The sequence below is a fragment of the Nicotiana sylvestris genome, chromosome 1 (genome assembly GCF_000393655.2).
Source record: "Nicotiana sylvestris chromosome 1, ASM39365v2, whole genome shotgun sequence".
Taxonomy (NCBI): Eukaryota; Viridiplantae; Streptophyta; class Magnoliopsida; order Solanales; family Solanaceae; genus Nicotiana; species Nicotiana sylvestris.
The window spans coordinates 184,871,763-184,885,632 of NC_091057.1; the positions used below are offsets into that span (position 1 = coordinate 184,871,763).

General features: G+C 34.6%; 2 protein-coding genes across 2 annotated transcripts; one reads left to right on the forward strand and one right to left on the reverse strand.

Moving 5' to 3' along the window:
- Window positions 1-219: 219 nt before the first annotated feature.
- On the reverse strand, window positions 220-3,540 carry LOC104236416 (uncharacterized). The gene is made up of 6 exons (XM_070157668.1): window positions 3,424-3,540; window positions 2,943-3,307; window positions 2,026-2,537; window positions 1,800-1,817; window positions 1,103-1,695; window positions 220-567 (listed from the first exon to the last, which is right to left on the reverse strand). The coding sequence occupies exons 1-6, from the start codon at window positions 3,538-3,540 to the stop codon at window positions 220-222; spliced, it is 1,953 nt and encodes a 650-aa protein (XP_070013769.1).
- A 1,922-nt stretch (window positions 3,541-5,462) lies between these two features.
- Window positions 5,463-6,239, forward strand: LOC104236415 (peptidyl-prolyl cis-trans isomerase). The gene has a single exon (XM_009790334.2). It carries the CDS (start codon window positions 5,516-5,518, stop codon window positions 6,032-6,034), a length of 519 nt encoding a protein of 172 aa, XP_009788636.1. The 5' UTR covers window positions 5,463-5,515; the 3' UTR covers window positions 6,035-6,239.
- The last annotated feature ends 7,631 nt before the right edge of the window (window positions 6,240-13,870 follow it).

Consider the following 13,870-nt stretch of genomic DNA (forward strand, 5'->3'; position numbering starts at 1 on the left):
AAAGGTTGTATTCGAATGTATTCAACACAATACTACAACTAACTATATCCAGAATCTATTCATTTAAAGGTTCAAAATGATTTATTTTACAATGTCATCAGAAGTAATGATAAATCATTGGAGCACTAATACATGTCAGAGTGTTAACTAAATCCTACGTGAAGCATTTCTACATGTTCGCTTATTATGTCCTCCCTACCCACATATGCTACATGAATGTTAATTTTTCGGCTGCAGCAATTCACTGAAAGGTTTATCGCGCTTCTTCTTTGGCCTTCCAGGAGGTCTTTTCCATTTGGGTGGTAATACAACTTCCTCTGCAACATGTGCTGGTATATTCCATTCATTTCTGTCCGGTAGCGAGTACACAAGCACATCGTATGTCATTACAACAGAATTTGGTTTGTAATAGTTAGAGCAATAATCTTCTGGCATTAGAAATTTGCTCTTCAATACAGCCCAAGCATGTGGGCATGGTAACTCATCAACTTGGAATCTCCCACAAACGCATTTTCTCTCTAACAGGCAGACGGTGTAATTCCTCCCTCTATCAGTAACCGTATGTAACTATTCAGTCAATGGTACCACCTATATTTAAACATAGACCTATAAGTTTTGAGCACATATTAACAAAAAAATTCATTTATATACCATAGAATAGACGTATTAAATATACAGCAGTATGAATTAAATCAAATATGTTTTGAATACAAATATATTTTTGTATGTATAATGCAGAATTATTAAGTTAAATAATGCATCATATATGCATAATGCATAATTATTTCAGCTAAACAAATGAATTTCTGTATATATAATACAGAATTATTCAGTTAAATACAACTGAATACAGAAGAATACATCATTTATGTAGACCAGCAGACTATAAACTATAATTACGTCTTATCTTATGAATATACTATTATACATCTAAAATCTGGTTAACTCTAGGCAGCTGAAAAGAAACAAAAACATTATAGGACTTTGCATGATAATACAACTGAATACATCTACCTAAAAAAGGTATAAATTATTTCAGAAAAAGTTAAGCTATCTAAAGAAAGAGCTAAATATATGATACAATTACATTAATAAAACTTACAGTCATGAGTGTAGACATTGCCTCATTCAAAGTTAGCATCTCCTGGTATTTTTTTTCAAGCGTTGTGTAAGTTTGTGTAGCTTCTTTGCGGTTAGTGCAATTCCAACGTCCAAACATCTTCCTAACTTCTTCGAGGAAGTCGTATATTGACAATTCCCTCGCTGACAGTAGTGTGGCACTGATTGACTCAACAATATTTGACGTCATGGTCCATCCCCTGTTAACATGTGCATAAAACCTAGCCCAATGTTCGTATCCAGCTAACTCCAAGTATTCTTTCACCCTAATATCTACCGTCTCCACCTTCTCCATCAGACTGTCAAATTCAGCTTGTGTGTATGCTTTTGCCATCGAGAAGTATATCTCGCTCAACTTTGCATGGCTCTTTTTGAATTTCTTATATATGTTGTTCCATAGATGCCATATACAGGCAAAATGCGGTACATCTGGATACACTCTCGATACATATTTAATGATACTCTCATTTCTATCTGAAACGATGCACATGTTTTCCCTGCCACCATATGCTATCTTGAATTGCTCAAAGAACCACGTCCAAATAGCATCGCTCTCTGAATCAATAACACCATATGCTAGTGGCAATATATGACTTGTAAAGACAATTGCATGTTATTTCTATCCTGACTAGTTTATAATTTACCAAAAATTAATGCTGCATACAGTTACTGCTGCATACAGTTGAATACAGTTGATGCTGCATTCATTATACAGTTGCATATAATTTACTAATCATTATTGTTGCTTTCATTTGAATACAAATTACATTTTGATTCCAGATTTGCATACATCCATTGTAGTAAGAATTTGATTCCAGATTTGCATACATCCATTGTACATATTTTTAAAATATGTATTTCAATCTTTACAATATTAATAAAATTTATTATAATTCACGTACTCACCTGCACCATCCAACGTGTTGGCCGAGACGAATGTCCCGGTATAGTAAGATTTTAGGTGACTTCCATCCATAACCACAATGGGTCTACAATGACCAAACCCTTTTATAAAGGTATACAAAGATATATACACATACATGAACTCATTTTTGGGCAATTTTACCATTCTAACGTGTGAACCTAGATATGTCTTATCCATTGTATATAAGTATCCTGATAATGTTTTGTATGAATTAGCTGGTTCACCTCTCAAAAAATTCATCGCCTTTTCTTTAGCCCGCCACGCCAACATGTAGCTAACATCTACACCTAAATTTGATTTCACATCATCAATTATATCCTTTGGGGTGTATTTCCTCTTATGATTAGTAAGCTTGGGCCTAATCAGACCATCTATAAAGTTACTACTTGCATGTCGCTGCTCATACACTTTGTCCTTCAACGGACATGTATGCTTATCAATGAACTCTCTCACTTTGAATAGTTCTGATTTGTTAATACTCGAAGCCTTAAACCTCCATTCACAATCTTTTGACATACATAATTAGCTGCAAAGAATTTATCATTATACATATGATTAGCATAAATGCTTACAAAAAAATCACTCATATACCCATGAACACAAATACGACTATATTTATTTGTGCAAATAATACAACTGAATACACTTATAGTTATATGCATACATTTGTATACAACTAGTAAACCAATGAGGAAAACAATGAGAGCCACTGTAATAAGTTTATACAATTAAAATACACAAGAATACATGTATTTGAAGACCATAAAAAAATAGTTAACCACATCAGTGAAGATCAATTGTCTTACAAATATGCGTAAACACATCAATATATAACTTATAACTCCAACCATAAATACAAAATACGACAAAAATAAAGAATAATAAAATACACTCAAACCTGACAGAATTAGACCTATCAACTCGGAATTGAAACCTTTGAGATATAGCACAATGCTCCATCACCTCGTTCAATGTTGCTTTATCCTTATATATTTGTCTAGCTATAACCTCCCTTTGATTAGTTTTTGAAATTATCAAATCCTTGTCCAGTTCGAACACCCCAATTGCTTGTCCTGAGTTGACAAAATCTAGTGCAAGTGTATCATCTGTATCAGAATCATACCTTTGAACTGATTTGTCTATTTGCACAATGTCGCCTTGAATTAAACTACTTCCGGATACAAGTTCTTTTTCAATAGTTGTTATGCACAAAGGATACATCCCGGGTTCTCTGTTCTCTTTTTTCAACTCTACATACACACCCTGTAACCCATATTAATTTGTATTTCCATTGGCATGCAATTTCCTTCTACTTTGTATTGAATTTTAATGGACTTTGAGCTCAAATCTATGCCCAGTTGATTAGTGATTGACGCAACCAAATCATTATATGACGCATACTCCTTTATTAGTATTCCCTCAATTGAATAATCGACGTAATTGCTCTCAATGTTCCACTTGCCAAAACGTCGCAACAATACTGTTAAACTTGCCATATGTATACAATTGTATCAATCACAACTTTTCGTTGTTGAAAATAGAACTGGGTACGCACTGGAACTATAGAAAAAAAGGAGAACTTAAAATCCAGATGTTGCTCTGCTTCGTGAACGGAGGACTACAAATTTATGGTGCAATAGTTTGTGTTAGTTGAGTTATGTTAGGAGAATATCAAGTAAATTGATTTCCTTTCCGTTTTAAACCAGTTGAAAGGTCCATATTTTACGCTAAAAACGTTATTGTATTTTTGAATACACCTGGTAAATACAGTTGAATACATCTGGAGATTAGCTGGACTTCCCTGATTCACGCCTATTTTTGCTACTATATTCATGAATACATTAGGTTAAATACATCAAATACACGTAAAAGGTATCTATAACACGTAACATAGCAAATGGTATTTATAGATGACTAATTACTACTAAAAGATAGTGCTTTATAAAAATTAGTAGAACCGTAGTCACTCATGAGAGGAAAGGTCTAAGAAAAGGTTTGGGTTCGTCATGGAAAATGGACTTGGGCTTGAGCTTGGGCTCACATTTTGGGGTAAAAATTACACTGGGCGCCCTATTTGGTCGCCCTCATTTAACCTATACCCATTTTTTAAATTTTTTTAACTTGTACCCATTTTTTAAACAACTTCAGCCCCATTTCTCCTTCTTTTTCTCCTCCTTCGTTTTCTTCTTTATTCTTCTACAACGATGACTTCAACATTATTTTAAAGTACACATCATTACGAAGGAGTAGTAGGTGCTACAATACACTGACTTGAAAACTTGAATCGGCCTCTTGAAATTGATAAGTGGCTGGCTGTATTCTATCTTCCTTGGTAATTATTAAACGTGCCAAAAAATTTTAAGATTATGTCTCTGCAAGAAAACTTAATACTACTTGTGTTTTGGAGCTTGAAGTACTCATAAGTGCTCAGTTGCCTTATAATCAGAAACTGCCTAAGGCTTAGCGAAAAACATCTGACCGTAGAAAACAGCTCAAAGCTACAATAAGAATGGGTAGACTGCACCAATTATATGGACCATGGTAACCACATTTAAACATATTTTATCTTAGTGGTGCAGTAAATCAAGGATTGATCAACTAACTTTTGCAATCGTGGGATGGTTCATGCAACATGCTGAAGTTAATCAAATATAGAACAACAACTTCAGCTCTAGAGATGAAGTTCCCTAATTACAAAAACAAAAACTTCAGCTCTAGAGCTGAAGTTCCCCAGTCATAAAAACTTCAGCTCTAGAGCTGAAGTTCGCCAGTTACAAACAAAATTTCAGCTCTAGAGCTAAAGTTCGCCAGTTACAAAACAAAAACACAAAAACAAAACTTCTTCAGCTACAAACAAAAACTTCAGCTCTAGAGCTGAAGTTCGCCAGTTACAAAACAAAAACACAAAAACAAAAAATTCAGCTCTAGAGCTGAAGTTCGCGAGTTACAAAACAAAAACTTCGCCAGTTACAAAACAAAAACTTCAGCTCTAGAGCTGAACTTCAGGCCCGGCTACTAAAATGCTGAAGTTTTGCGTCATTGTCTTTGCTACTTTAGCCCCGTATGCTAAAGTTATGCGAAAAAGTGGGTACGCTTACATTTTTCTTTACAAAGCGAGCACAAGTTAAAACGTGACAAAAAATGGGTATAGATGCAAATGCCCCTTTTTGGGCATGTATATCTTTCCTTCTTGGGCTTTATGTGGCCCGTTAGCATCAGTGACGCATATATCACGTGGTTAGCCATAACTCTGACTAACCATGGTAAGATTCTAACCAGCAGCGGTGAATTTTAACCCAAACCCTTTCTCTATCAGACTCTCCGAGATCCTGACACCTGTCTCAACCCGACGGCCACGATTATCTTACTTTAAATTATCCGCTTTCACATCTTCCTATATAATGTTCCGTCTAGCTTAAACCCTAAGCACAAATCGTACACAGCGGAAACCTCACTGAAAAATCTAGAGAGATGGCAAACCCAAAGGTGTTCTTTGACCTTACCATCGGCGGCACACCAGCTGGCCGTGTGGTGATGGAGCTCTATGCCGACACCGTTCCCAAGACGGCGGAGAACTTCCGTGCTCTCTGCACCGGCGAGAAAGGCGTCGGAAGGATGGGCAAGCCTTTGCACTACAAAGGCTCAACCTTCCACCGTGTGATCCCAGGGTTCATGTGTCAAGGAGGTGATTTCACCGCCGGAAACGGTACCGGAGGTGAGTCAATCTACGGCGCCAAATTCGCCGACGAGAACTTCAAAAGAAAGCACACCGGTCCTGGAATCCTCTCCATGGCTAATGCTGGACCTGGAACCAACGGTTCTCAATTCTTCATCTGCACCGCTAAGACTGAGTGGCTCGATGGCAAGCATGTTGTGTTCGGTCAAGTTGTTGAAGGCTATGATGTGATTAAGAAGGCTGAGGCTGTTGGATCTGGATCTGGCAGGTGCTCCAAGCCTGTTGTGATTGCTGACTGTGGTCAACTCTGCTAGATCTGAGGACGTTGATGATGATCTAGTTTATCTATATTTAAGTCGCCGTTTTTGGCTTTGTTTTTAATTTTAATCTATCAGTTACTGCTTGCTTACTGTGGGTCTAGTTCTAGGGTTGTGCTGTAATTGGTATTGGTTCTGCTTCTACCAGTTTATGTTTAATCTTAAGACTATGGTTTAAATAAGATAATACTCTCTCTGCTAATTTTGATTTTTGTTTTAATTATCTCCTGTTTTGGTAGAATAATTACTTTTTTGTTCGTGATCTAAACGAAGTCAAGTCATTATTTTGGCCTGTTGTATTTTGGCTGATAAAGAGGCGACCGACTTTTGACCGATGCGGTTCGCGTGAATTGATTTTGTTCTCTTTCCATAAGTTTTCTTAGAGTTGTGGGGCCAATTTTTGGGAAATGAATCTGATTCCGAAACGATATTTTATTTCGTGGTATGGATCGTATTGAGCGGTGTGATTGTAGCGAGGGTCCACAATTGTGGATGTGGCGCACCATCAAAGTATGTAGGAGTGCATCCCGGGAAATACTTTATTTTTCAAATTTTCCCTCCGGTTCAAAGAGTTTGAATTTGTAGTGTAAAATGATACACATATATTTTTATGCGATTATAAATTATTATATAAAGGTATTGTTTTTAAATAAGGAAATTGATCATTTTTTTTTACACGGATCAAAAAGAAAATATCACATAAATTGAAACGGAGGGAGTATTATTATTAATATTAATTTGAAAAAGAAAATGTACTATAGAGGATACTAATTTGGCTGTGTGACTTTGTAAGACGTAGCAGCGCGCCCTTCGATAATGAATGCATCTATGTGGCTATATCTAGAAGTTGTTACTGATTAAAACAATAATTGATTGTTACATTAAGTGTCAAAAGTTCTAGATGAAAAAATTGGTAGGAGCTTTTACCTTGTATACTAAAGCAGATACTACACTTTTTTTTATTAGAACACTTTTAATTTTAAACTCATCTACTTACTTAAATGACACGCTTTTATAAATATAGCAATGTAATCACATTTGTAAGATCACAAATTTTAACATGCTTTAGACATGTGTCAAAAGTTTCTTTGCGTGTATTTTATTCTTGAATTCTCTGCGACTCAAATACCGTCCAATACAATTAAATGAAGGGATTAGTCTTTTTCTAAATGTATAGAGTATTCGAAATATCCATTAGGTAATCTCGATAAACTAAAGCTCGATTGTGCTGTTTATAATGGGTAATCTTTGGAGCTGGTACTTGCCAAGAGTTATTTGATATAGGATCTTCTTTTCTCAATCGGCTTCTGAACTTACAACGTTGAACCTTTCAAGAAGGAAATTCTAAGATATGATCAAAAAAATTTATTTTTATGCCTCACACAATTAATATTAGTTGTATGAGAGGCACACCATAAAATCACTCGACACGATCATGTTGTCAAACAAAGAAAAAGATACAATATATAATACGTTAAACATCACATTTTATAATAGAGTCGTAGAGAGAATATTAGCCTTCCTAGAGCAGCTACACCTTGTCTTTGTACTTTGTGATAAAATAATCAACGCTGCCGTATCTTGATTGTGTTAATTATATTTGGAATCACTTTGATTGTTTTTCTTATATTTTCACCTTTCTTTAATTGATGTTTAATATTTCTTGAGGTTTTAGTGGGAGTTCCTTTTTGTGCCCATATACCAGTGGCCGAAAGGAAATTCGCTCAGATGCGAAGTTATAATTTTGAATTAATGGGTTTTGAATTATAAAAAGTGTAGCTTATTAAATTTTGAATATATTTATATATATTAAATAATGTTTTCGCTTAAATAATTTGAGAATTGCAAATGATTGGATTCTCTATTCAAAAGGTTGAAAAGAGAATTGAGAATTCATTCGTAATGTAGTGGCTAGCTTTGCCTTTTTACTACTGGAGGAGGTGAAGGAACTTTCTCTATCACATTCGCCGATACGAAAGTTGAGAATAATAGTTGGTGGAAACTGGTGGTCCTTGACCTTGGAAAACTTGATCGAATAAAGCTCCAATTTGTTATAAAATAAAAGTAATGCAATAAAATGTAAATAAAAAGAGATAGAAAGAAGGAAGAAGTCTTTTTTTTCTCTCACTTTGGTATCTTTTTTCATTGCAATTATATAGCCTTTTATATGCATAAAAAGTAAAGATGATGGACATAAAGTAAGAGATTTAATCTTTAAGCTATTCACAATACGGACATCCAATGTACAAACTATGTTATTCACAACATGAACATCCATTGTAGCATCCAATGTACAAACTATTCATAACACTCCCCCTTGAATGTCTAATGTGCTTCATTAAGAACTTACAAAAAAAATATTGGGATGTACATAGTTATTTATAATATGCATTGCTTGCTGCCTCATTAAAAACCTTACTAGGAAAACTCAGTGGGACAAAACATTGGTTAAGGAAAAGAGTGCAGTGTGTAGTTACTTCCCCTGATGAAAAATCACTTAAAGTCTCGAAGACGACACATTCCAATCTTATATATCAGTTTTTCAAATATTGAGGTTGGTAATGCCTTAGTAAACAGATCAGCCAAATTATCACTTGAACGAACTTGTTGTACATCTATTTCACCATTCTTCTGAAGATCATGAGTGAAAAAGAATTTCGGTGAAATGTGTTTTGTTCTATCTCCTTTGATATATCCTCCTTTCAATTGAGCTATGCATGCAGCATTGTCTTCATACAATATTGTTGGAATATTCTCTTTCGAAGAAAGACCACATGTTTGCTGAATGTGTTGAGTTATAGATCTTAACCAAACGCATTCTCGACTTGCTTCGTGAATGGCTATTATCTCTGCATGATTTGAAGAAGTAGCAACCATAGTTTGTTTTGTCGAACGCCATGATATGGTTGTACCTCCACTTGTAAATAAATAGCCTGTCTGAGATCGACCTTTGTGTGGATCAGACAAATATCCTGCATCTGCATAACCAATCAATGATGGCTTGGATTCATTTGAATAAAATAAACCCATATCAATGGTCCCTTGGAGGTATCTGAATATATGTTTAATACCATTCCAGTGTCTTTGTGTTGGCGAAGTACTAAATCTTGCCAATAAGCTTACTGAGAAAGCTATATCTGGTCGGGAATTATTGGCAAGATACATTAATGCCCCAATTGCACTAAGATATGGTACTTCGGCACCAAGAAGCTCTTCATCATTTTCATGAGGTCGGAATGGATCTTTCTTTATATCAAGTGATCTCACAACCATCGGGGTACTCAATGGATGTGCTTTATCCATATAGAATCGCTTTAAAATCTTTTCGGTGTATGTTGATTGATGGACAAATATTCCATCTTTCATATACTCAATTTGTAGACCAAGACAAAATTTTGTCTTTCCAAGATCTTTCATTTCAAATTCTTTCTTCAAACAGTCTACTGTTTTTGGAAGCTCCCCAGGAGTTCCAATGATATTTAAATCATCAACATACACGGCGATTATAACAAATTCAGATCCAGACCTTTTTATAAAGACACAAGGACAAATTGGATCATTCTTGTACCCTTCTTTCAACAGGTATTCACTCAGGCGATTGTACCACATACGACCTGATTGTTTCAATCCGTATAAAGATTTCTGAAGCTTTATTGAACAAGTTTCTCGAAAACTTTTATATGCTTCTGGCACTTTAAATCCCTCAGGTACTTTCATAAAAATTTCGTTGTCTAATGATCCATACAAATAGGCTGTAACAACATCCATTAGATGCATATCAAGTTTTTCTTGCACTGCCATATTTATGAGATACCTGAAGGTGATAGCATCCACTACAGGAGAATATGTCTCCATATAATCAATTCCAGGCCTTTGGGAAAACCCTTGTGCCACAAGTCGTGCTTTATATCTAACGACTTCATTTTTATCATTTCGTTTTCGCACAAAAACCCATTTATACCCTACTGGCTTTATGCCTTCAGGTGTTCGAACTATGGGTCCGAAGACTTCACGTTTTCCAAGTGAAGTTAACTCTGCCTGGATAGCGTCTTTCCATTTTGGCCAATCATTTCTCTGTCTACATTCATTGACAGATTTTGGTTCAAGATCCTCATCTTGTTGCATTATTTCAACAGCAACATTATAAGCAAAAATGTTATCGATAACAATATTATTTCGGTTCCATCTTTTCCCGGTTGAGATGTAACTTATTGATATCTCTTCATTCTCATTATTTTCAGGTACCTGGACCTCCCCTAAGGTCTTATCATTTATTACGTCTCGGGGCTCTTCTTGAGCCACTGCCTCTGTGTTATGTTCACTTTGATCATTTGCTCCTTTTCTTCTTCAAGGATTTTTTATCTTAAGAACAGATTGGTCTACCACGTTTCAAGCATGGCTTAGACTCATTTGCTTTAATTAATTGTCCTGCCGGGATATCAACTCGAATTAGAGCATTAGCAGCTGGAGTATATGACTTACTCACCCTTGGTAGGTCAGTGAATGCATCTGGCAATTGATTTGCAATATTTTACAAATGAATAATCTTTTGAACCTCTTGTTCACATTGATTTGTTCGAGGATCTAAATGAAACAGTAACAATACATCCAATCTATCTTCTTTTTCAGCTACTTATTTTCTCCCCTAATGTTGGATATACTGATTCATCAAAATGGCAATTAGAAAATCTTGTCGTAAATAAATCTCCAATCATCGGCTCTAGATATTTTATAATAGAAGGAGATTCATATCCAACATATATCCCCAACCTTCTTTGAGGACCCATCTTTGTGCGTTGTGGTGGAGCAATTGGAACATATATCGCACAACCAAAGATCCTAAGATGGGAAATATTTGGCTCCTGACCAAAAGCCAATTGCAATGGGGAGACTTTATGATAACTTGTGGGCCTTATCCGCACAAGTGCTACTACGTGCAAAATAGCATGACCTCATACTGAAATGGAAAGTTTTGTTCTCATAAGCATTGGTCTAGCGATTAATTAGAGGCGTTTGATCAATGATTCTGCTAGACCATTTTGTGTATGAACATGAGCAACCGGATGCTCAATTGTTATCCCAGTTGAAATAAAATAATCATTAAAGACTTGGGATGTAAACTCACCAGCATTATCAAGACGAATTGTCTTAATTGCATAATCTGGAAATTGTACTCTTAGCTTTATTATTTGAGCTAACAATCTCGCAAATGCCATATTGCGAGTTGATAGTAAGCACACATGTGACCATCTTGTAGATGTATATATCAAAACCATATAATATTTGAATGATCACATGAATGGTGAATGGGCTCACATATATCACCCTGTATACGTTCCAGAAATGCAGGGATTCCATCATAACTTTGATAGTTGATGGTCTAATAATTAATTTTCCTTGAGAACATGCAACACAAGAGAATTCCTTAAATTAAAGAATCTTCTGATTCTTCATTGCATGTCTATGTGAATTCTCAATTATTTTACGCATCATATTAGAACCAAATTGGCCCAACCGGTCATGCCAAATAATAAAATTATCTTGATTAGTAAACTTCTCGTTTACTACGACATGTGTTTCAATCCTGCTAATACTTGTGTAGTATAAGCCGGAGGAAAGAGCAGGTAACATTTCAAGCACATATTTCTTACCGGACATTATTGTAGTAATATAAAGATATTCAATCTTTTCATCATTTGTAGTCTCAATATGATAGCCATTTTGTCGAATATCTTTGAAACTTAATAAGTTTCTTTGAGATTTACTACAATATAGTGCTTCATCAATAGCCAAATTTGTTCCTCCTGGTAGTAATAAATTGGCTCTTCCAGAACCTTCAATTAATCTTGTACTACCGGATATTGTATTAACATTCGCTTCTTTCATTACCAAATAAGAGAAATATCTCTTATCTTTTAAAATAGTGTGTGTTGTAGCACTATCCAGAAGACATATATCATCTTTATTAATCTTGAGTCCAACTGAAGACTGGGGAATTTTCCTATTCTTCATAAAAAAAAATAAAAAATACATCATAAGAAATATGAAAGACAAACAGAAAAAAAATTAAGAAATACATTAGGAATGTAGAAACTAGCAACACATGATGCATTAGGAAAATACAATCAAGAAAAATAAACTAGTTGCAAACATAAAAATAACAACTTTTATAGCTTCATTACCCAGTGAGATGATTAGTTTTCAGTCAATATCTTCAAAGAAGTCTCCAGCTTCTAAATGAGTAATATTTGTTAGGCCTCCAAAATCATCATCTTTATATGCAAGATGTGCCTTAGAATCATATTTGTTTGAAAGACCTGCTTCATCATCATTATTTTGAAAGGTCAAGTGTGTCTCCACATTATTTTCTTTTTTTCTGAGGGAGGCTTGATAAAGTTTGACAAAATGATCTAGCGTACGACAAATGCGTTCCCAATGACCTTTCATATCACATCGGTGACACATACTAGTTTTACCTTTTGAATGATTAATTTGAGAACCCTTATTGTTCTCCAATTTATTTCTACTATAATGACGATATTGTTTCGTCCCCTACCACGTCCACGACCACGGTAATTATTTTGTTTTCTTTCAAACTTATCATATGCTGCTACAACATTCACTTCCGGAAATGGAGCTGACCTAGTGAGACGAGTTTCATGATTTTTCATTAATAGAGTATTATTCTGCTCTGTCACAAGTAGGTATGTGATTAACTCAGAATATTTCTTAAAACCTTTTTCACGGTATTGTTGTTGTAGCACCATATTTTAAGCGAGAAAAGTAAAAAATATTTTTTCCAATAAGTCCTCATCTGTGATAGTGTCTTCATATAATTTTAATAGAGAACTTACTTTAAAGATAACAAAATTATACTCACTTACGGTTTTAAAGTCTCGCAACCTTAAATGTATCAACTCATACCGAGCTTTCGGTAATACCGTAAGTTTTAGGTGGTCATACCGATCCTTCAAATTAATCCATAATTCAAGTGGATCTTTTAGGGTTAAATATTTAATTTTTAACCCTTCATGTAGATGATGACGAAGGAAAATCATGGCCTTCGCTTTATCCTGATTTGATGATTCATTTCCTTGTATAATAGTATTTCCAAGACCTTTAGCGTCAAGGTGAATTTCAACAACAAGGACCCATAATAAATAGTTCCTCCCGGTGATGTCAAGTGCCACAAATTCAAGTTTTGTTAAATTTGACATAGTGAAAACTATCATAAAAGATGAATAAGTTAGAGAAATAATTATAATAATAAACAATTAATGAAAACAAAACGATTAAGGTAAAAGAAATGAAAATATAGTTATATCATGTTAACAATCTACTATTTCATTTTATTCTTGCCATAAAGTAGAAATTACATACTTGTTTCATTTTACTTTATATTATTTATATATATGTGTTAATAGAATTGAACGTGACTAACATTATTTATATGTTCCAATAAATATAAAGTAATTAAACTATAAAATTATTGTTTGTCAATTCATTTCTCACAGTTCTTCAAAATGCCTTAAAGATATGTTTTGATTGAGGGAGTCCATGAATATTATAAGTATGTCATTAGTGCATATCTAGTTTGATGACTTTGAGGTCCTCTAAGAGTTGAGCACGGAAGGAAATAATTATTATCATTGCAATGTACTTAAACTATTTAAGATGCCCAAGAGCACAAGTAATCTGCAAACAGTGAGCATATGATATGTACTGCCATAAATAAAATGATTATAATGATACATACCTTAATAAAATATGGCTCAACTTAGCGGGAGTTAAGAATAAAATTAGAGCTTCGTGCTGATAACGTGTTATAAAATA

Excerpts from the sequence above, each read along its gene's own strand:
- LOC104236416 (XM_070157668.1), bottom strand. The coding sequence starts at position 3,540 with ATGGCAAGTTTAACAGTATTGTTGCGACGTTTTGGCAAGTGGAACATT. Across the intron at positions 3,308-3,423 it reads ATGCGTCATATAATGATTTG|GGTGTGTATGTAGAGTTGAA; the intron begins GTTGCGTCAATC and ends TATGGGTTACAG. Across the intron at positions 568-1,102 it reads CAATGTCTACACTCATGACT|TTACATACGGTTACTGATAG; the intron begins GTAAGTTTTATT and ends TTGACTGAATAG.
- LOC104236415 (XM_009790334.2), top strand. The coding sequence starts at position 5,516 with ATGGCAAACCCAAAGGTGTTCTTTGACCTTACCATCGGCGGCACACCA.